We start from the raw sequence: 24,602 nt of genomic DNA on the forward strand, positions 1-24,602 counted from the left end.
TTACTGTATGTTATTTTGGCTTTGATTCACTTAGAGCTCAAAACAGTGACCCATTAATAAAGATCTGAATGAGGTTTAGATTACATACTCATAAAACTAACTTTTCTGAAAACTCATCTAACTTTATTACCCTATAGTTTGTGTTCTACAGCTCTCTTAATTTCATACTGTAAACTTCTTAAACATATTTTATAAGTCAAAGTACTCTCATCACTTTCCAAGATTTAATAGAGGTTCCTCCATTTGTGAATAACATTAGCTAAAAAGCAAGCAAAGAATAAACAATACTTTTATTAAATAGAATCAAAAGGAAAATCCTATCTTGTTTTTCTAAGGCCCTAATGAAATGTTATTGAAAGAGTGTTCTATCTTCCTTTCAGTCTCCAAGATCAAATCTTTTGGTGTTACCCTGAGTCTGCAGATCATTTTTCTTTAAAACTTCTCTACTGCAAATATTCCCTTTGATGCCAGCCTTCTTGAAATCCTTCATGCCTTAAATGTGCCCTTACTTCTTTTTAAGCAGTCTAATACCTTTGCACATTACTTTTCCAGCATCTGGCCTACACATACTACGTGATCAAAAGTGTTGAAGTGGCTCATAAATTAGACGTTTTTGGCAATTTGGGTACAAACCTTCAATCACGACACATTTGCTCCCAGGTTACTTCCCTTGCCAAATAAAGCTCAAACAGTAGTGGTGTCTGGGTATTTTGAAACTCCTGAGTGTTCTCATCCTCCACAAAGTGTGTGTGAAGTGACATACCCTATTTCCAATATTTATGTTTTTTTTTTTTCTTCCAGCAAATCTGTTATGGTTCAGGATATTAATGCAAACCTGCCGAATAGAAAACAGATTTTGCTTTCCTACTGTGTTAAACCAATGGTCTCAAGCAAAGCCATTTTGAATTCTTTTGATCTAAGTTAGAAATCAGAAACTTAGTAATTTTTCTCTATAGTCTCACATCAACTGGTAGTTACAATGGAGCAGTGAGGGAGGTTTATAATATATACTGAGGATACAACTAAGATACTGTTTTTCTATTCGTATATGAAGTATTTTTTGAATTCAAAACTCAACTAAAAATATAGTTGTTGCAATTCACTTGGTTAAGTCAATTATTTCTGGTAATAGGTCTAACAAAGGTTTGTCTGTGTTAACGGTGCTGGGAAGATAACAGTAGAAAGACCATGCTAACCAAAGCAAGGTACACAGTACTTTTTTTTCATATTTCTCAATAAATGGTATAAATTGGCTAAATAATCTCACTCTGATGGACACTGCTCACAGATTTTGATAGCTACTTGCCAGAAGGCTTGGGCATCCGAAGGCTTTCTGTTGAGGACAAGTTGAAAGTCACTGTCAATAATTAATTGTCACTTTCACTCAGAATCAGATTTCCACCAACTCTGGAGGGAATTCATGACTTCACATCTAAAGCAAGTCATTAGACTCTTGAAGGCTCACTCAAAGAAATAGCAATATAACAGACTGAACAGCTTTAAGATGCAAAACAGTATAAAAATAAAACTTCCCCGAACCAACCTTAACCAGCCATGAATTAAAATGCAGGTAAAATAGAAACATTTCTCTATTCCCATCTTACTCAAAATATGGCAGTTTCAATACTCTAACCAACCCCTAAACAACCTTTCACTCATCTGACAATAAGACAAGACTAAGAGGCTCTTGCAAGTTCATTTTGATTTTTATTACATACCACAGACATATGCATTAACCAGAGAGTAGGATGATTTTTTGTACTCTCAAAACCACAGGAAATATATTTCCACCTACCCTCTTTTTTCTGATATTGGAGTGGCATTTCAGATTACCATTTTGGGACTGGTTGAGGGCAAAGTAAAAGAAACTGTGGAAGGCAATGTATAGATTACATAATCATGAAGCTATTTTTGGAAGCTAGTCGTAACTTGCTGATTGAGAATAACAGGGCTGTGCAGTACTCACAGTGCTGATATTACACAGGTACTTATATTTTGTACATCTACTGTTACTGGATACCAAAGAAAGTAAAGAGGGGTCCCTAAGAAACTTCCATTCTTGTTTTCAGTTTCCTATGATCCAGTAATTCTCAAAGGCTTTGAAAGGAGCACATGTCCTTGTTTATTAGAAATCTTTTCTGTGCACCCAGGAAATGTAGAAATTGCAACCACCTTCACTTCTTATGCACATGCGTGCTTTAACAGTCCTACTTTTGGCATTGATAGAGTATGAGCTACTCAGAGTTCCTGAAAATACTTGACCTGACTGGTAGTTACCTTGGCTTTATGCTATGCAGGTGCCTCTGGAGAGGACAGTAATGTATTCTTGGTCCAAAATAAGGTTGGCATGGATATATTCAACCTTGTTTACACATAACACCAAGGGAGGATTTTATTTTTATTCTTGAATTTTTTTGTCAGGCAGGAGGAAACATATTCAACTTCAATTCTGAGGTAGATAATAGATAGCAATGAGAAAAATACAAGACCCTCTAGGATCCTCTAGGATCTAACCTCTCTCCACCTTTCTAGGCTTATATCGTAGTGTAGTTGACCCTTGAACAATGTGGGGGTTAGGGGCGCTGACCGTCCGCGCAGTCTACACTCCAGGCATATCCTACAGTCAGCCATCCATAAGCGAGGTTCCGTAGCCACAGATTCGACCAACTTGGGATCGTGCAGTACTGTAGCATTTACCACTGAAAAAACCCCAACGTATAGGTGGAGTTGCACAGTTCAAACCTGTGTTGTTCAAGGCTCAGCTGTACTCCCCAAGTGGCTGGCACGACAAGCTAGGTACTGATGGTCCATAATATACCCCGGGTGCTTTTGCACAGTGATCTTAAATTCAGCTTAAGCCCTGCTTCTCTGGAAGGAAGTTCATATCCCTGACTAAGCTGTCACCTTTTTATTTTCTTCTAGAATCCTGGTGTTATCTCAATAATAAATGCTATCACATTGCACTTCATATAAAATAACCTCATTTCTCTCTCACCCACTACATTATGAACCACTAGAGGGAAGAAACTGTGTATTTGTGTTCAATGATAACAGATTGAATGCACTCTCCTAATGCCTCTTAAAAATGCTGAAATATAAATATTCTATTTACAAGTGGTAGGTCTTTTTCACAAAACCAGGCAGAGATCTGTTCATTTTTGACTTTGTGAACTTGAAGAAGTTACTTCACTGAAATCTCAACTTTGTCCTAGATTAGAACTAGACTGATCTGCATTTTACTAGGATGATGGTGACTATTACAAGTTACATATACTACTTTTCCCAGCATAGGACTGTTTTGAATCTGACGATGTAAGAACATTCAGGATAGTAGTGTCTGGCATAGCAGCATAGGCATTAACAAAATACTGGACTTGAATCTAAACTTTTTTAAGCCACAGAGGGAATTCAGCAGACTATGTCTTCTTTTGATTGAACATCTTTTAAGACTGCCTGGAAAGAAGGCATGCTCCTGCCATTGGCACAGCTGAGGCCAATCAGGAACTAAACATCAGCACAAAACAAATTCCAGGCAAGATGGAATCAAAAGATTCTGGAGCCAGGAAGGAGCTTAGGGAGGGTATTTGAATGTAGGAGGCTGTGGACTTTAGTGCCCATCATCCCATCTGGCCCTGCACCAAGACTATGTGACAGAGGCAGTCCATCTGATGTTTAAATTGATTCTTAATCCTCTTTTGCATCTTACCACCTCGCCAAGACCACAAAAGGAATATCTGATTATTCTGTGGGCTTAAAACTACCTACGCTGCCCTTTGGATTAGAGAATAGGATTTAGTGGTAATTCTTTGAAAAAAAAATACATTAAAGAAAATGCTCATTGCTTTTCTTTACAGAATCCTGTGTCTTTCACCCCCTCCCAAAGAGCTTGTGTTTCAAAAGGTCAGAATGTCTGAGGTCAGAAATAAGCTGCTTCCCATTCTGTTCAGCATCTATACACAGTAAAAAAAATGTTTATATGTTGCCACAAATTTTCCAAAAAATTATTTCTTCCTCTACTTTCCACCTACCTCCTCTGAAATGCCAACTTAAAAGAAATGTCCTAGAACTGATTATCTAGAATAGTCCTCCCCTTTTCATATTAGATTTGTGTTAGTATATAAAAAATTAGTTGATATAGCTTTCGGAAAGTCTAGTTGACAGCAGAGTTGGACAACAGATGGCCACTCAAGAAACTAGACCTAGAAAGGTGACTTACTCTGCATGTATATGCTGATAAGAGTCCTATTTTGGGGATACCCTGAAAATCCTTGACCTAATGCAAAGCCCAAGAGACAATGCAGAGTAGGAACAATTATCATAACCTGATTAACCTGTTTAAGGCAAAATATACCATTTTAAACCAGGTATAGATAAGCCAGAAATGGACAATAAACAAATATACTGACAGCCAAATAGCGGCTTTTACCTTTTGCAAAAAAAAAGCAGGTAATGTGTAATAAGATTTTCTTAGATGTTTCCTAGAATTCTAAGTACTTTAAAGTGGTCCTAAAAATAGGTAACTTTCAGTTCCATACTTTGTTTCTGCAGAAACAGCTACTGGCAGGCTCATTTAAAAATAATTCTAGGGATTCCTTGGTGGTGCAGTCAGTGGTTGAGAGTCTGCCTGCCGATGCAGGGGACATGGGTTCGTGCCCCGGTCTGGGAAGATCCCACGTGCCGTGTAGCGGCTGGGCCCGTGAGCTATGGCCGCTGAGCCTGTGTGTCCGGAGCCTGTGCTCTGCAATGGGAGAGGCCACAACAGTGAGAGGCCAGCGTACAGAAAAAAAAAAAAAAAAAAAAAAAAAAAATCTAAACAATTTTTTTTCTTAGAAAAAAGTTTACTCTTTTTATCTTTATGGGGAATTAACAGCTGACAACAATATCTAATTAATACTATGTATAATGGGCAATTTTTAGTTAAGAAGTTCTCCTTTGCTTTGAAACTTAACTGAATTTTGAAATGTTAACCATAAATGTGTAACAACTGCTCTACTACAAAATTTATAAGTCACATTTCCAATGTTCCTCTTGCCTCAATGAAAATTCCTGAAGGTCCTCCTTTATCATCAAAGCTCAAAGACATTTATACCATGGCATATGGTAAGTAGATGTGAAAACTGTTTATCATCATGTAGTAAGTTACACAAGATTCCAGTTCAAGTTGATAAATAAAACATAAACTAGATTTAAAGTGCTGTATTAAAAACCAAAAACACAGGGCTTCCCTGGTGGCACAGTGGTTGAGTCTGCCTGCCGATACAGGGGACACGGGTTCATGCCCCGGTCCGGGAAGATCCCACACGCCGTGGAGCGGCTGGGCCCGTGAGCCATGGCCGCTGAGCCTGCGCGTCTGGAGCCTGTGCTCCGCAACGGGAGAGGTCACAGCAGTGAGAGGCCCGTGTACCGCAAAAAAACACAAAAGAAAACAAAACAAATACCACAGTTTGCATTTTGGGGTAATTAAAATGTAGAGACCTAACACTAAAAAGAATGAAAGACGCATGTAAGATTATCATTCTGTTTAGCTCTTTTTTACTCTAAGCATGTAGTCTTATTCCAAAAATGACAGTTAGCTGGTCAAATTTATGCTTAAGACATTTATCCATACTTAACCAGAGGTTTCAGAGACGATAACACCAGTCAGGTATTCTGAATTCTTTTATGGTAAGTAGGAACATTTTCTCAATGGCACTCTTAAGTCACTTCTCATTTATTTTCCTCCTTAAGAACTGCATAGGCTTGTGTTAAATAGTTTAAATACCTGCAATAAACTACAGTTTGCTAACAGTAGAGGTATTCTGGTTAATGCTCAAAATGATGTGGCCAGAGAAAAGCAAGCATTATTAAATATGAATGCAGTCATTACCAACACGAATTGAACCTTTTTTTTTCAATAAAAAAGCTAGTCCAAAAAGTCTCATTCTATAAAGATTTATCGTTTCCAAATCACGGTGAAAGGAACTTAACTAATTTACCGATTTTGTTTTCCTATGTGCCTTAAAAATACCTCACTAAAAACTGGTATCTGACACAATAGAATGACATATGCAGAATGTAATATTGTAGTGACAGTACTGAGGTTGATTGTTACAGACATATTTAAACTCTGAGTATTAAATGGTTACATCCTAATTATTTATATAGAACATTGGTCCAATAACAAAAATAGAGAACAGCAGCTGAAAATTTATCTCATTCAATGTTCAGAGATAAAAGGGTTAACCATTCTTTCCATTATTTTCTGCAGGTAAGTCCTTTTTTTTTCATATTTAAATCTGATTGCAACTGAATTCTGGCATTTTTCCAAGCTACTGTATGAAGAGGATGCTGAAGGCCATCACAATACAGCATATCGCAACATAAGGACTCTTCCGTTCACCTGTTGGAAAAAAGGTAGATATATTCACGTTGATTAACTGAGTGGTTAGCATAAGGTTATTACTTACTACAGGAGAGGGGCATATAAAAAACCAAGATAAAATTCTTGCCTATGAAGCCCATATATTTAGGGGCAGGGGTGGGCAAAACAAACTACATGTAACATAAAAGTGAGTATACTCCAGAATGAGCTAAACTATACTGATCTATTTCTAAGACCACCTCCTTTTCATGCCTTTAGAAAACCCTTCACGAGCCATTTCAGAGTCACTGCATAAACCCAGATATTAAAAAAATATAACACAGAATGTAGGCTAAAGATCCAAATGAAATGATCTCAAAAAAACACAAAGAAATATTGCTTGTTTTTTCCCTATTAAAAAGGGAAATTTCCACCTATAAAAAGAAATTCAACATACAGTTTCTAGCCATACTTTTTTTCTTCATTGATAGCAATTCATGACAATTATAAGGGGTAAAAAATAAGCATTCCTAGATGAAAATAAACAGAGGGTGTTCAAACTGCATTTTAAAAATCAACATAACGTAAGACTGTTTAATAAAAACATCAGAGAAAACTAAACTATTTCTGAAATGGATTTCATATCAAATCTTTTACAATATAATTACACTGGGTTAGAGATGTATAACTTAGAACAACCACTTCTGTATTAGTCAATTTTCACATGTGTTTAAGGAGTGTTTGTTTATACTTGGAGACTTTCCTTTGCATGAAGTAGATCTGGAGTTGGCTTGTGAAACTGTCTTATAAACAGAGATCCTGTAATTGTGAGCTAACTCAAACTCATCTTGTTCTTTCTTGTTTCTTCAGTAATTGCAAGGCTGCACAAAGCACCAGGCATTTTTATGCTGCCTTGAGGGCACATAAGAAAGGAAGAAGGAAGGAGAAAGAGTGATGTGCTACTTCTAGGAATAATCCTGGGTATGTACCTGGTTCCTTTACAGAGATGGTTTATAGTCACCTCACCTGTGTTTTTCTATGATGTTTAAAATAATCTTTTCTAGTAACTAAGTTCCATATTTCACTAGCAAGTTCAGTTAACTACTTCTGGAAAATGTCAATCTTGACCACTCTAATCAACTAAAACCTTGAACGTCATCATTTTCAGAGCTTCCTCACTGAGATCATAGTGATATAGTAAAAAAGTTTATATCTTTGTTCAATGGCAATATTCAGAGAAGACATTACACACATACAAATAAAATAAACATTTGGTGTTTTTCTGAAAGTTTTTTCTATCCGTAGACATTTAATGGACTGCATTCCAGCTAAAGGAAAATCTAGAAAGTGAGAAAATACAGTGTTTTTACAATACTATCTCAACTGGAAAAAAAAAATCTTTTGAAACTTAAAAAATACTGTGGTTCCTCAGTTTTTAGCCATGCTGGTTCTTTCAGGGTAAAAAACTCAAGTTATCCAACAAAACAACAACAAAACAATCAGACCAAAATTTCTGGTAGATCTCATAAGGAAGGCTGTCACTCACCATGGGGCTAGATACTCTCACTGTCTAATATAGTCTTCCTAAGCACTAAAAGAAGAAACTAATATTGTCCTAAATTTTCCATCTGCTGGAAATTAATTTTTGAGGAAGTTCTTCTCTTCCTCATCCTCCAACTTAGAATGCTATAATTTACATATGGGTTTCATTTTCCCATTTTTAATTTTCTTAAAAGAGACTGCCATGTGGTAGAGGCTAAACATCTTTGGTTGAACTTGGGTAAGAATGTTACTTTTTGTCTGGTCTTAGGTCTCTATAAGTGAATGTGAAACAGTTGCTGTAATGTGATGTGTAACATGATAAGATGATCTGGCTGGGCCTTTTCCCATTAAAACTGTTTCTTTTCTTTGTGGATATATTCTGTGTCAAGATAAGAGAGGAGCATGTGGTTGAGAAAGCAGCATATCACCATCAATATTTTCTAAACCACTTTGCCAAAATGAAAAGCTAATGCTTTCCACATAATTGGCAAAAATGAATAACTGAACCATTTAACCTATGGTATTCATATAGTCAAGACAGGAAAATGGAAATACACGGGCAAGCAAAAAAAGGCACAGTTTATAATTAGACATAAAAATAGGTAGTACTATAGAATAACATGAAGAAAGCTATAAACAAGATGTCTGAAAACTTTAGCTATACTTTCAAGTGAAAATTGTGAACAAAAGGATCACCTGGATTGGCCACTGAATGGAGTTGTACAGCATTTTCTAATTTATTACACAAAAGATGGATTTAAAATACCTTAATATTTTATTCATAAACTAGCAACTTTAATGTTAGTATGACTCTAATCCACTGATATTCTCTACTCCCTCAAACTGTCTTGCTCTTCCATATGTTCTCTTTTTTTATTGAATAGTTGATTCAATGTTTCAGGTGTTCAGCAAAGCAATTCAGATAGATACACACACACAAGTATTTATACATATACTCTTTTTCAGATTCTTTTCCATTACAGGTTATTAAAAGATATTGAATATAGTTCCCTGTGCTATATAGTAGGTCCTTACTATTTATCTATTTTATATATAGTAGTGCATATCTGTTAATCCCAATTTCCTAATTTATCCCCTCCCCTTGCCCCTGTCTTTCCCCTTTGGTAACCAAAAGTTTGCTTTCAATGTCTATGAGTCTATTTGTTCTGTAAATATATTTATTTGTATCATTTTTTTTAGATTCCACATATAAATGATATCATGATACTTGTCTTTCTCTGATTTAATCTCTAGATCCATCCATGTTGCTGCAAATGGCATTATTTCACTCTTTTTTATGGTTGAGTGATATTCTATGACTACAATGAACATTGGGATGCATGTATCATTTCGAATTATGTTTTTCTCTGGATATATGCCCAGGAGTGTGATTGCTGGATCATATGGTAACTCTATTTTTAGTTTTTTAAGGATTCTCCATAGTGGCTACACCAATTTACATTCTCAACAACAGTATATGAGGGTTCCCTCTTCTCCACACCCCCTCCAACATTTATTATTTGCAGGCTTTTTGATGTTGGCCATTCTGACCAGAGTGAGGTGATACCTCATTGTAGTTCTGATTAGCATTTCTCTAATAATTAGTGATGTTGAGCATCTTCTCATGTGCCTGTTGGCCATCTGTATGTCGTCTTTGAAGAAATGTCTATTTAGATCTTCTGCCCATTTTTTGATTGGGTTGTCTCTTCGATATTGAGCTGTACAAGCTGTTTATATATTTTGGACATTAATTCCTTGTTGGTCACATCATTTGCAAATATTTTCTCCCATTCCATAGGCTGTCTTTTCGTTTTGTTTATGGTTTCCTTTGCTGTGCAAAAGCATGTTAAGTGTGATTAGGTCCCATTTGTTTATTTTTGTTTTTGTTTCCATTACTCTAGGAGTTGGATCCAAAAAAATATTGCTGCGATTTATGTCAAAGAGTGTTCCACCTATGTTTTCCTCTGGGAGTTTCATAGTATCCAGTCTTAAAATGGATTAAAACACCTAGATGTGAGTTTATTTTTGTATGGTGCTAGAGAATTTCATTCTTTTACATTCTTTTACATGTAGCTGTCCAGTTTTCCCAGCACCACATACTGAAGAGACTGTCTTTTCTCCATTGTATATTCTTGCCTCCACTGTCCTAGATTAATTGACCATAAGTGCGTGGGGTTTATTTCTGGGCTTTCTATCCTGTCCCACTGATCTATATGTCTGTTTTTGTGCCAGTACCATACTGTTTTTATGATCATACCCTTGTAACAGTCTGAAGTCAGAGGGCAAGATTCCTCCAGCTGTTCTTCCTTCTCAAGATTATTCTGGCTAATCGGAATATTTGTGCTTCTATACAAATTTTTAAATTATCTGGTGTAGTTCTGTGAAAAACACCATTGGTAATTTGATAGGGAATGCAACAGAATCTGTAGATTTCCTTGGGCACTATGGTCATTTTAACTATTGATTCTTCTAATCCAAGAACACAGTGTATCTTTCCATCTGTTTGTGTTACCTTCAATTTCTTTCATCAGTGTCTTCTAGTTTTCGGAGTACAGGTCTCTAACCTCCTTAGCTTTATTGCTAGGTATTCTATTCTTTTTTTTTTTTTTAAAGACGATGTTGGCGGTAGGAATTTATTAATTAATTTTGCTGTGTTGGGTCTTCGTTTCTGTGCGAGGGATTTCTCTTGTTGTGGCAAGTGGGGGCCACTCTTCATCACGGTACGTGGGCCTCTCGCTAACGCGGCCTCGCTTATTGCGGAGCACAGGCTCCAGACGCGCAGGCTCAATAGTTGTGGCTCACGGGCCTAGTTGCTCCGCAGCATGTGGGATCCTCCCAGACCAGGGCTCGAACCCCTGTCCCCTGCATTAGCAGGCAGATTCTCAACCACTGTGCCACCAGGGAAGCCCCGGTATTCTATTCTTTTTGATGAGATGGTAAATGGGGAAACTACTAGAGTTCATCAATGAATTTGGTAAAGTCGCAGGATACAATTTTTTTTTTTTTTTTTCTGGTACGCGGGCCTCTCACTGCTGTGGCCTCTCCCATTGCAGAGCACAGGCTCCAGACGCGCAGGCTCAGCAGCCATGGCTCACAGGCCTAGCTGCTCCGCGGCATGTGGGATGCTCCCGGACCGGGGCACGAACCCGTGTCCCCTGCATTGGCAGGTGGACTCTCAACCACTGCGCCACCAGGGAAGCCCTATGTGAGGTATTCTTACCAGCCTGCTCCTTAGCGGGATTACTTTTTTCCTTGAGTGACCTGGATCTTGAAGTAAGGAGTTTGGTGTGTATATATTTACATTTACCATTAGCTATCAGCATTAGCCCTTGAGGGTGCTTTTTTGTCTCTTTCTCTCTCTCTTCTTGGTTACTTTTGAAGGGCTTAAGATTTCTTCTGTTGTTTCAGGGTTTGCATTGGGACTCTGCAAATGTGATCTAAAAGCATCAGAAAATACTATCTCTTGGGGAGACTGGCCAAGATGGCGGAGTAGAAAAACCCCGAGCTCACCTCCTCTCACAAGCACACCAAAATCACAACTATTTGCAGAACCACCATTGATGAAAAAGACTGGAACCTACCAGAAAAGATCTTCTACAACCGAAGACACAAAGAAAGAACCACAAGGAGACAGGTAGGTGGGGAAGACTAGCTGTATAGTCAAGTCCCATACCACTGGGTGGGCAACCCACAAACTGGAGAATAATTACATTGTAGAGATTCTCTCAAAGGAGTGAAAGGTCTAAGCCCAACATCAGGTTCTCCGGCCTGGAGGTCCTGCACTGGGAAGATGAGCCCCCAGAGCACTGGCTTTGAAGGCCACTGGGCCTTCCTTAATTTCAGGAGTCCCATAGGACTTCAGGGAGAGAGACTTCACTCTTAAAGGGCACCTACAAAATTTCACACTCCAGGATTCAGGGCAAAAGCAGTAATTTGATGGGAGCCTGGGTCAGACCTACCTGCTGGTCTTGGAGAATCTCCCGGAGGAGCAGTAGGCAAGTGCAACTCACCCTGGGGACATAGACACTGGTGGCAGCCATTCATAGAGCTACTTCTACCATGGGGACACGTGCTAGCAGGTGCCATTGTGGAATCTTCCCTCTAGCTTATTAGTGCTAGGACCCAACCGTGCCCTGGCCCAACAGTCTATAGGTGCCAGTGCTGGAACACCTCAGGCTAAGCAACTCACTTGGTGGGGACAGAGCCCCACTCATCAGCAGACAGGCTACCTTAAAACCCCCTGAGCCCACAGCTGCCTCTGGACATGGCCCTGTCCAGCAGGCTCCCAGCACCCAGTTCCCCAACTAGTGGGCAGGCACCGGCCCCAGAAACTCCTGGAGCCCAGCCCTGCCCTCAAGGAAGCCCACTCTAGCCTCTGGACCAGCCTCCCCCATCAGGTGGCAGACACTAAATGCAAGAAAACCACAATCCTGCAATCTGCGGACCCAGCCTGCCCACACCCCCCAGTAGGCCAGACCCTGCCCTGGGACCAGTTGGGACATGGTCCTGCCAACTAGCAGGCCAATACACATTTCAGGACACCCTGGACTCAATACAAAACTGTGTCAGGAACTGCTCCCCACCCCACTCAGTGGTGCTGGGAAAACAGCTACATGTGAAAGAATGAAGTCAGAATAGTTTCTCATACCACATATAAAAATAATCTCAAAATGGACTGAAGACCTAAATGTAAGACCAGAAACCATAAAACTCCCAGAAGAAACATAAGTGGAACACTATTTGACATAAATCATACTTTTTTTGGATCTGTTTCCTAAAGCAAAGGAAACAAAAGCAAAAATAAACAAATCAGACCTAATTAAACATAAAAGCTTTCACACAGCAAAGGAAGCCATCAGCAAAACAAAGACAACCTACACAATGAGAGAAAATATTTGCTAATGATATGACTGATAAGGGATTAATATACAAAATCTATAAACAGCTCATACAACTCAACATCAAAAAAACAAACAACCGAGACGGCTTAAAGATGGCGGAAGAGTAAGACGCAGAGATCTCCTTCCTCCTCACAGAGACATCAGAAATACATCTACACGTGGAACTTCTCCTATAGAACACCCACCGAACACTGGCAGAAGACCTCAGACCTCCCAAAAGGCAAGAAACCCCCCACGTACCTGGGTAGGGCGAAAGAAAAAAGAATAAACCAGAGACAAAGAATAGGGACGGGACCTGCACCAGTGGGAGGGAGCCGTGAAGGAGGAAAGCCCTTCGCGGGTGGAGACTGCGGCTGGCGGAGGGGAAAGCTCCGGAGCCGCGGAGGAGAGAGCGCAGCCACAGGGTGCGGAGGGCAAAGCAGAGCGATTCCTGCAGAGGATCGGTGCCAACCGGCACTTACCAGCCCGAGAGGCTTGTCTGCTCCCCCGCCGGAGCGGGCGGGGGCCGGGAGCTGAGGCTCGGGCTTCAGTCGGTTCCCAGGGAAAGGTCTGGAGTTGGCAGAGTGAAAACAGCCTGAAGGGGTTAGTGCGCCAAGGCTGGCTGGGAGGGAGTCCGGTTGAAGTCTGGAGCTGCCAAAGAGGCAAGAGACCTTTTCTTCCCTCTTTGCTTCCTCGGGCGCGAGGAGAGGGGATTAAGAGCACTGCGTAAAAGAGCTCCAGAAACGGGCGCGAGCCGCGGCTGTCAGCACGGACAGTAGAGACGGGTGTGGGACGCTAAGGTTGCTGCTGCCGCCACCAAGAAGCCTGTGTGTGAGCACAGGTCACTCTCCACACCACCCCTCCCGGGAGCCCGTGCAGCCCACCACTGCCGGGGTCCCGGGATCCAGGGACAGCTTTCCCGGGAGAACGTGCGGCACGCCTTGGGCCGGTGCAGCGTCACGTTGGTCACTGCCGCCGGGGACTTGCCCCGTACCCGTGCCACTCCCTCCCCCCAGCCTGAGTGAGCCGGAGCCCCCCAGTCAGCTGCTCCTTTAACCCCGTCCTGTCTGAGCGAAGGGCAGACGCCCTCGGACAACCTACACGCAGAGGCAGGGCCAAGTCCAAAGCTGAACCCCAGGAGCTGTGCGAACAAAGAGGAGAGGGGGAGGTCTCTCCCAGCAGCCTCAGAAGCAGTGGATTAAAGCTCCACAATCAACTTGAAGTGCCCTGCATCTGTGGAAAACCTGAATAGACAACGAATCATCCCAAGTTGAGGAGGTGGACTTTAAGAGCAAGATATACTATTATTTTCCCCTTTTTTCTTTTTGTGAGTGTGTATGTGTGTGCTGCTGTGTGAGATTTTGTCTGTATAGCTTTGCTTTCACCATTTGTCCTAGGGTTAGACTGACCCGTTTTTCTGTTTTTTTTTAAATAGAAATTTTTCTTCTTAATAATAATTTTTTATCTTAATAACTATACTTTATTTTGTCTTCTCCCTTTCTTTCTTCCATTCTTCCCTCCTTCCCTCCTTCCTCTCTTCCTTCCTTTCTTGCTTTCTTCCTTCCTTTCCTCCTTCCTTCCTTCATTTCTTCCTTCATTTCCTCCTTACTTCCTCCCTCCCTCCTTCCTTCCTTCTTTGCTTCCTTCCTTTTCTTTCCTTTCTATATTTTCTCCCTTTTATTTTGAGCCGTGTGGATCACAGGCTCTTGGTGACCCAGCCAGGCACCAGGGCTGTGTCTGTGAGGTGGGAGAACCAACCCCAGGACACTGGTCCACAAGAGACCTCCAGGTTCCACGCAATATCAAACAGCAAAAATCTCCCAGAGATCTCCATCTCAACGCCGAGACCCAGGTTCACTCAAGGACCAGCAACGAACAGTACTGGACACCCTATCCCCAACAAAGAGCAAGACAGGTCTACAGCCCCATCCATTAACAGAGAGGCTGCCTAAAATCATAATAAGGCCGCCAACATCCCCAAACACACCACCAGACGTGGACCTGCCCACCAGAAAGACAAGATCCAGCCTCATCCACCAGAACAGAGGCACCAGTCCCCACAACCAGGAAACCTACTCAAAGCACCGAACCAACCTTAGCCACTGGGGACAGACACCAAAAACAACGGGAACTGTGAACCTGCAGCCTGCAAAAAGGAGACCCCAAACACAGTAAGATAAGCGAAATGAGAAGACAGAAAAACACACAACAGATGAAGGAGCAAGATAAAAACACACCAGACCTAACAAATGAAGAGGAAATAGGCAGTCTACCTGAAAAAGAATTCAGAATAATGATAGTAAAGATGATTCAAAATCTTGGAAATAGAATAGACAAATTGCAAGAAACAGTTAACAAGGACCAGAAGAAATAAAGAGGAAGCAAGCAATGATGAGCAACACAATAAATGAAATGAAAAATACTCTAGATGGGATCAATAGCAGAATAACTGAGGCAGAAGGACGGATAAGTGACCTGGAAGATAAAATAGTGGAAATAACTACTGCAGAGCAGAAGAAAGAAAAAAGAATGAAAAGAACTGAGGACAGTCTCAGAGACCTCTGGGACAACATTAAATGCACCAACATTCGAAATATAGGGGTCCCAGAAGAAGAAGAGAAAAAGAAAGGGACTGAGAAAATATTTGAAGAGATTATAGTTGAAAACTTCCCTAATATAGGAAAGGAAATAGTCAATCAAGTCCAGGAAGCACAGAGAGTCCCATACAGGATAAACCCAAGGATAAACACGCCAAGACACATAATAATCAAACTGTCAAAAATTAAATACAAAGAAAACATATTAAAAGCAGCAAGGGAAAAACAACAAGTAACACACAAGGGAATCCCCATAAGGTTAACATCTGATCTTTCAGCAGAAACTCTACAAGCCAGAAGGGAGAGGCAGGACATATTTAAAGTGATGAAGGAAAAAAACCTACAACCAAGATTACTCTACCCAGCGAGGATCTCGTTCAGATTTGATGGAGAAATTAAAAACTTTACAGACAAGCAAAAGCTGAGAGAGTTCAGCACCACCATACTAGCTTTACAACAAATACTAAAGGAACTTCTCTAGGCAAGAAACACAAGAGAAGGAAAAGACCTACAAGAACAACCCGAAACAATTAAGTAAATGGTAATAGGAACACAGATATCAATAATTACCTTAAATGTAAATGGATTAAATGCTCCCACCAAAAGACACAGACTGGATGAATGGATACAAAAACAAGACCCATATATATGCTGTCTACAAGAGACCCACTTCAGACCTAGGGACACTTACAGACTGAAAGTAAGGGGATGGAAAAAGATATTCCATGCAAATGGAAATCAGAAGAATGCTGGAGTAGCAATTCTCATATCAGACAAAATAGACTTTAAAATAAAAACTATTACAAGAGACAAAGAAGGACACTACATAATGATGAAGGGATGGATCCATGAAGAAGATATAACAATTGTAAATATTTATGCACCCAACATAGGAGCACCTCAATACATAAGGCAAATACTAACAGCCTTAAAAGGGGAAATCGACAGTAACACAATCATAGTACGGGACTTTAACACCCCACTTTCACCAATGGACAGATCATCCAAAATGAAAATAAATAAGGAAACACAAGCTTTAAATGATACATTAAACAAGATGGACTTATTATTTATAGGACATTCCATCCAAAAACAACAGAATACACATTTTTCTCAAGTGCTCATGGAACATTCTCCAGGATCGATCATATCCTGGGTCACAAATCTAGCCTTGGCAAATTTAAGAAAATCGAAATCGTATCAAGTATCTTTTCCGACCAGGACGCTATGAGACTAGATATCAATTACAGGAAAAGATCTGTAAAAAATACAAACACATGGAGGCTAAACAATACACTACTTAATAACGAAGTGATGACTGAAGAAATCAAAGAGGAAATCAAAAAGTACTTAGAAAGAAATGACAATGGAGACACGACGACCCAAAACCTATGGGATACAGCAAAAGCAGTTCTAAGAGGGAAGTTTATAGCAATACAATCATACCTTAAGAAACAGGAAACATCTCGAATAAACAACCTAACTTTGCACTTAAAGCAATTAGAGAAAGAAGAACAAAAAACCCCCAAATTTAGCAGAAGGAAAGAAATCATAAAGATCAGATCAGAAATAAATGAAAAAGAAATGAAGGAAACAATAGCAAAGATCAATAAAACTAAAAGCTGGTTCTTTGAGAAGATAAATAAAATTGATAAACCATTAGCCAGACTCATCAAGAATAAAAGGGAGAAGACTCAAATCAATAGAATTAGAAATGAAAAAGGAGATGTAACAACTGACACTGCAGAAATACAAAAGATTATTAGAGATTACTACAAGCAACTGTATGCCAATAAAATGGACAACCTGGAAGAAATGGACAAATTCTTAGAAATGCACAAGCTGCCGAGACTGAACCAGGAAGAAACAGAAAATATGAACAGACCAATCACAAGCACTGAAATTGAAACTGTGATTAAAAATCTTCCAACAAACAAAAGCCCAGGACCAGATGGCTTCACAGGCGGATTCTATCAAACATTTAGAGAAGAGCTAACACCTATCCTTCTCAAACTCTTCCAAAAGATAGCAGAGGGAGGAACACTCCCAAACTCATTCTATGAGGCCAACATCACCCTGATACCAAAACCAGACAAAGACGTCACAAAGAAAGAAAACTACAGGCCAATATCACTGATGAACATAGATGCAAAAATCATCAACAAAATATTAGCAAACAGAATCCAGCAGCACATTAAAAGGATCGTACACCATGATCAAGTGGGGTTTATTCCAGGAATGCAAGGATTCTTCAATATACGCAAATCAATCAACGTGATACACCATATCAACAAACTGAAGGAGAAAAACCATATGATCATCTCCATAGATGCAGAGAAAGCTTTTGACAAACTTCAACACTCATTTATCATAAAAACCCTGCAGAAAGTAGGCATACGGGGAACTTTCCTCAATATAATAAAGGCCATATATGACAAACCCACAGCCAGCATCATTCTCAATGGTGAAAAACTGAAACCATTTCCATTAAGATCAGGAACAAGACAAGGTTGCCCACTCTCACCACTCTTATTCAACCTAGTTTTGGAAGTTCTAGCCACAGCAATCAGAGAAGAAAAAGAAATAAAAGGAATCCAAATAGGAAAAGAAGAAGTAAAGCTGTCACTGTTTGCAGATGACATGATACTATACATAGAGAATCCTAAGGATGCTACCAGAAAACTACTAGAGCTAATCAATGAATTTGGTAAAGTAGCAGGATACAAAATTAATGCACAGAAATCTCTGGCATTCTTATACACTAATGATGAAAAATCTGAGAGGGAAATTAAGAAAACACTCCCATTTACCATTGCAACAAAAAGAATAAAATATCTAGAAATAAACCTACCTAAGGAGACAAAAGACTTGTATGCAGAAAACTATAAGACACTGATGAAAGAAATTAAAGATGATACAAATAGGTGGAGAAATATACCATATTCTTGGATTGGAAGAATCAACATAGTGAAAATGACTCTACTACCCAAAGCAATCTACAGATTCAATGCTATCCCTATCAAATTACCACTGGCATTTTTTACAGAACTAGAACAAAAAATTGCACAATTTGTATGGAAACACAAAAGATGCCAAATAGCCAAAGCAATCTTGAGAACGAAAAATGGAGCTGGAGGAATCAGGCTCCCTGACTTCAGACTATACTACAAGGCCACAGTAATCAAGACAGTATGGTACTGGCACAAAAACAGAAATATAGATCAATGGAACAGGATAGAAAGCCCAGAGATAAACCCACACACATATGGTCACCTTATCTTTGATAAAGGAGGGAAGGACATACAGTCGAGAAAAGACAGCCTCTTCAATAAGTGGTGCTGGGAAAACTGGACAGCTACATGTAAAAGTATGAAATTAGAACACTCCCTAACACCACACACAAAAATAAACTCAAAATGGGTTAAAGACCTAAATGTAAGGCCAGACACTATCAAACTCTTAGAGGAAAACATAGGCAGAACACTCTATGACATAAATCACAGCAAGATCCTTTTTGACCCATCTCCTAGAGAAATGGAAATAAAAACAAAAATAAACAAATGGGACCTAATGAAAGTTAAAAGCTTTTGCACAGCAAAGGATACCATAAACAAGACCAAAAGACAACCCTCAGAATGGGAGAAAATAGTTGCAAATGAAGCAACTGACAAAGGATTAATCTCCAAAATTTATAAGCAACTCATGCAGCTCAATAACAAAAAAACAAACAACCCAATCCAAAAATGGGCAGAAGAACTAAATAGACATTTCTCCAAAGAAGATATACAGATTTCCAACAAACACATGAAAGAATGCTCAACATCATTAATCATTAGCGAAATGCAAATCAAAACTACAATGAGATATCATCTCACACTGGTCAGATTGGCCATCATCAAAAACTCTAGAAACAATAAATGCTGGAGAGGGTGTGGAGAAAAGGGAACCCTCTTGCACTGCTGGTGGGAATGTAAATTGATACAGCCACTATGGAGAACAGTATGGAGGTTCCTTAAAAAACTACAAATAGAACTACCATACGACCCAGCAATCCCACTACTGGGCATATACCCTGAGAAAACCATAATTCAAAAAGAGTCATGTACCAAAATGTTCATTGCAGCTCTATTTACGATAGCCAGGACATGGAAGCAACCTAAGTGTCCATCAACAGATGAATGGATAAAGAAGATGTGGCACATATATATAATGGAATATATACTCAACCATAAAAAGAAATGAAACTGAGTTATTTGTATTGAGGTGGATAGACCTGGAGTCTGTCATACAGAGTGAAGTAAGTCAGAAGGAGAAAAACAAATACCGTATGCTAACACACATATATAGACTCTAAGGAAGAAAAAAATGCATGAAGAGATTAGTGGTAGGACGGGAATAAAACACAGACCTACTAGAGCATGGACTTGAGGATATGGGGAGGGGGAAGGGTAAGCTGTGACGATGTGAGAGAGTGGCAGGGACATATATACACTACCAAATGTAAATTAGATAGCTAGTGGGAAGCTGCCGCATAGCACAGGGAGATCACCTCTGTGCTTTATGACCACCTAGAGGGGTGGGATAGGGAGGGTGGGAGAGAGGGTGACTCAAGAGGGAAGAGATATGGGAACCTATGTATATGTATAACTGACTCACTTTGTTGTAAAGGAAAAACTAACACACTATTGTAAAACAGTTATACTCCAATAAAGATGTTTAAAAAAAATAAAAATAAAAATAAAAATAAAATAAAATAAAATAAAAAGGAAAAACAAACAAACAAACAACCCAATTAAAACTGGGCAGAGGACCTGAATAGAAATTTTTTCAAAGAAGACACAGAGATGACCAACAGGCAGATGAAAAGATGCTCAACACTATTAATCATCAGAGAAATGCAAATTAAAACCCAAAATGAGATGTTATCTCACACCTGTCAGAATGCCTATCATCAGAAAGAACACAACAAATGTTACTGAGGATGTGGATGGTGGTGGGAATGTAAATTGGTGCAGCCACTGCGGGAAACAGGATGGAGGTTTCTCCACACAGTAAAAATAGAGCTACCATATGACCCAGCAATCCCACCCCTGGGTACATATCCGACTAAAACAAAAACATTATTTTGAAAAGATACATGCACCGTAATGTTCAAAGTAGTATTACTTACAATTGCCATGATATGGAAGCAACCTAAGTGTCCATCAACAGGTGAACTGATAAAGATGTGGCATACACACAGACACTCTGGAATACTACTCAGCCATAAAAAAGAATGAAACTTTGCCATTTCCAACCACATGGACAGACTTGAAGGTTTTTATGCTAAGTGAAATAAGTCAGACAGAGAAAGACAAACACTGTATGATATCACTTATATGTAGAATCTAAAAAATAAAACCAAGTAGTGAATATAGGAAAAAGTAAACAGATTCACGGATCTAGAGAACAAACTAGTGGTTACCAGTGGTGAGAGGGAAGGGGGGAAGGGAAAGACAGGAGTAGGGGTTTCAGAAGTACAACCTGTAATGTATAAAATAATTAAGCCACAAGAATATATAGTATAACATGGGAATATAGTCAATATTTTATAATAACTATATATGGAATATAACCTTTAAAAATTATGAATCACTATGTTGTACACCTGTATCTTATATAATATTCTACATCAACTATACTGCAATAAAAAAGAATACTGGCAAATAAAATGCATTTTAATTCATTTACTTACCAATCATTTGCGAGTCTACTATGTGCTGGGCACTGTGTTAAATGTTATTATATACATAATATTATGGGACAATGTATAGTATATATTGTTATCTAACCATAAACACACTTAAGGTGCTACTAATCTTACTATGAAAAGTTAGAAGATATCCACATTTACACAAAGCTCAAGTATGACCACATACATGGATTCAAAAGATGAAATAGTTCATGTTTTCTAAAAGCAACCAATAAGATTCTATGACCTAGCAGAGGGCAATTAGATGGTTGCTCAGCAAGCCTTTCATTAAATGGAAAAATCATCCTCAGTTATCAAAATGGTACAAATTATACAGAACTGCATGCTCTATACTAAAGTATGTATGCATGAAACTATGCATATTTGTCTGAAATCTCCCCAAAACCAGGAATGCATAGTATTTGATATCTGAATTAGAGAGACTTTTGTCATATGTTCCATCTCCCTGCTAATGAAGTATTATGAGCTATCTATGAAGTCCAGTTTTAAGTAGTGTCAGGAAAAGAGTTAGGTGGAACTCTACAAACTACTGCAAAATGCACACAGTTGGGAAGGATGCACTTTAAAAACTGACATTTGATTTGTTTGAACACAAGTAAATTGGCCAACAATTTACAGATGAAGAAGTGGAGATTATAGATAGATACTCACCAATTCTGGCACACTTCCAAAATATACCCAACAACCTGCATAGAATAAAAAAAAGTAGCTACTGTTTACTGAGAAAGGTGAATTATTCAGAACTATATGGAGAATTTATTATATACTAGTATTTTAACTGCTGATGCTTTGCTTTAAACTGAAATGTAGTTGATGTTGAGCCACCACTTATGGAGAAAAGTAGGACACAACGATCAATGTATAGAAACTGTCAGAAACTGAACATATGTTGTGTCACAGGTTAAGCCCAAAGTAAATTAATGTGAGAGTGGCAAAAATTTGCACCAGGGCTTACTATTAGAAGATTGATTCAATCAACTTCAAGTGCTTTACCTTCAAAAGCAGAAAATACATATGCCCATTTAAATAAATGTTAACTTTGAGAAAACAGTAAATGGGAACAGTTGGTTCTGGATACATTTTGACATTAAAAAATAAAACTCTCATACTGAAAACACTTACTTCTTACTGAATATCGTTCTTTATTTAAATGATCTATAATCATGAACTCCAATGATAGCATTTACATAACTATAACAGTAAATAAGGAGGAATATAAAAACGAGCCTATATTCCAGTGTAATATATTCAATATATTTAAACATATATTTCAATGTAAGTGGAAAACCCTAGTTTCATATAATTGTATATGAAATGAACTAAATATGCCATTTAAAACACATATATTCTGGAAATAAGAAAAATTATCGACTAATATGTCCATTTCAATTCTATGAATGAATACATTATGAATACATATTATATGGATATATCACTTATTTTGCATGCATTAAAAAATAACAGCTCAAAAAAAAGGACAAGTCATTCAATGAATGGAGATATTTGGAAAAAAAACACATTGTAGACAACTATTTTGTTGGTGTGACAAAAGAACAGAATTATAAATAGTGTTACACATGGTTACAAATCAAGATAAATTAACATTACATATTTAGTGAATTAGGACTGGTGTAAGAAAACCATAATGTTTAAATTACAGGGAAATTTATAATTTTTTTTTTTGCTCAAAGAGATGGCTGGCAATGAATCATTGTATTTGAATGGTTAAGACTGAAAGAAAATGCTGATTCAATTAAGCTCTATACAATTTCCTCCTTTGAAGTATACAGTAAATTCCTGACATCAAAGCAAGAGTCTCTTAGTACAGATTAAATGAAATGGGCAAAAATACAAGTTTATTGTGAGGGATGGGCATTCTGACAGGTGAAACAATTTTCTCCTTATAGGAATAAAAAGGACAAAAATCATATACACTCTTGAAAGCAAAGAATCAGGGCTAGACTGTGCCTCAGTTCAATCCTACTTAATTGGTTGCATAACTGTGGGCAAGTTATTTTACCTCTTTTATCTCATCTCATCCTCATCGGGTTGTTACAAGGATTAAATGAGTTATTACACAGGAAGTCTTTAGAATAGTGATTAACATGTGCTGTGTTCAGTATTACACAGGCTAAAGGTGTATGTGACGATAACTCCAGGTATCACTTACATTGGCTTACATTTCAGCAAAAAATGAAAGACAACTGGTTAGTGATCTGCAAAGCCCTGGATGCTTGATTCTAAAAGTCTATTGATTATAAAATGCATTAATGACTTAAAGCTCCTCTGGCTGAGGTACTCAGAGGCAGGACACCTGAAGTTCCTCTGTGGGAAGCTTAGGGCCCCACAGAATAATCTGAAACCACATGACCACAGTCAAGGTCTTTTTAGGTCTTATAGTCTAGAAATAACTAAAAGCCTCATTAGGAAATTGGTATAACACACTTAGCATATTGAAAGCTATTTAAATGAAAAAAATTTCCCAACTTGGCAACTTAAGAGATTAATTTGGTACTGCTTTGGCCTTTTTCATGTATTTCCCTACCTAGACATTTCTGTAATATCCCAAATGCTAAAAGGAACTTTATTAGCTGGTAAAAACCAATGCAGATATGCTGCTTAGTTTCTAAGGATATAAGCCAATAAGTATATCTGCTGATAAAACTATTAAGTCTATGAAAATATGAAGCAAGACAAAGTAGCAATCTTTCTCTGCTTTTTAGTTCTATATTATTTTAAGCAGCAAAAATTAATTTGTTATTTTCAACAGTGAAGTTATCAAGAACTCATTTTATCTAATTGGTCCAGATATCTTCACTTTAGCATGGAATACTCACTATGATGAAAGGAAAGCTTATTTTGAGTCTCATAAAAAAACGTATTACAACAGAACAATGACCAGTAAAAATTTCTTCTACAGAAAATAGTTCATATGTACAAGTCAAAATAAAAGGGGCTTAACATTTATATAAATAGAAGCAAAGTTTTAAAAAAAGCTCTGAAACAGTTGACTATGTCATTATATATTTTAAAATGTGAAAATAGGCATGCTATTTCTTTGGTTTTTATGTAGGAGAAATATACTACTACTCAACCTCTACTGTAAGGTTGGCAGCCCTGAGAACTCCTTTTTTAATGTAGCATGTTATGGATGTATTCCTGCTTCCAAAGGAATGAGGAGCAGACATTTCCACATGCAATCTACTTTTTTTGTTGCAGCATCAGAAAAGGACAAATACACTGTTCTGCCACTATGAGATTATTCTTCAATGACATAAACACTTAAATTTCTTATTAGACATTATGTATTACATTAGAAATCTAAACGAATGATCAATGAGACTGTTTACTGGATTCTACCATATGCTTTATAAGTTAATCGTTGGGGGTTGCAGAGGAAGGGTAGGAGGAAATAAAACTGACTGGGTAGAAAGGCTTCAAGCACAACGAAGCAACAAATAAGATTATATAATTTCAACAAAGAGACAAAG

At 38.4% G+C, this 24,602-nt stretch overlaps 1 protein-coding gene, 1 long non-coding RNA gene and 1 other non-coding gene across 3 annotated transcripts in view; 1 reads left to right on the top strand and 2 right to left on the bottom strand.

Moving 5' to 3' along the window:
• Positions 1-1,687: 1,687 nt before the first annotated feature.
• TMEM167A (transmembrane protein 167A) overlaps positions 1,688-24,602 on the bottom strand; it is a 44,461-nt gene continuing 21,546 nt past the window's right edge. The window contains exons 3-4 of the mRNA XM_059063454.2: positions 21,763-21,797; positions 1,688-6,379 (exon numbers count right to left, since the gene is read on the bottom strand). Coding sequence (XP_058919437.1) covers positions 6,309-6,379; positions 21,763-21,797 — 106 coding nt within the window. The 3' untranslated portion in view covers positions 1,688-6,308. The remainder of the gene's footprint in view (positions 6,380-21,762; positions 21,798-24,602) is intronic.
• On the top strand, positions 6,248-15,276 carry LOC136794022 (uncharacterized). Its single transcript, XR_010840182.1, has 6 exons — positions 6,248-6,393; positions 7,211-7,321; positions 9,137-9,288; positions 9,784-9,895; positions 11,291-11,516; positions 12,828-15,276. It is a non-coding gene; the product is annotated as an uncharacterized lncRNA (long non-coding RNA).
• On the bottom strand, positions 24,177-24,311 carry LOC131756515 (small nucleolar RNA U109). The gene has a single exon (XR_009335688.1). It is a non-coding gene; the product is annotated as a small nucleolar RNA U109 (small nucleolar RNA).

Source organism: Kogia breviceps, chromosome 4 (genome assembly GCF_026419965.1).
Source record: "Kogia breviceps isolate mKogBre1 chromosome 4, mKogBre1 haplotype 1, whole genome shotgun sequence".
Classification (NCBI taxonomy): Eukaryota; Metazoa; Chordata; class Mammalia; order Artiodactyla; family Physeteridae; genus Kogia; species Kogia breviceps.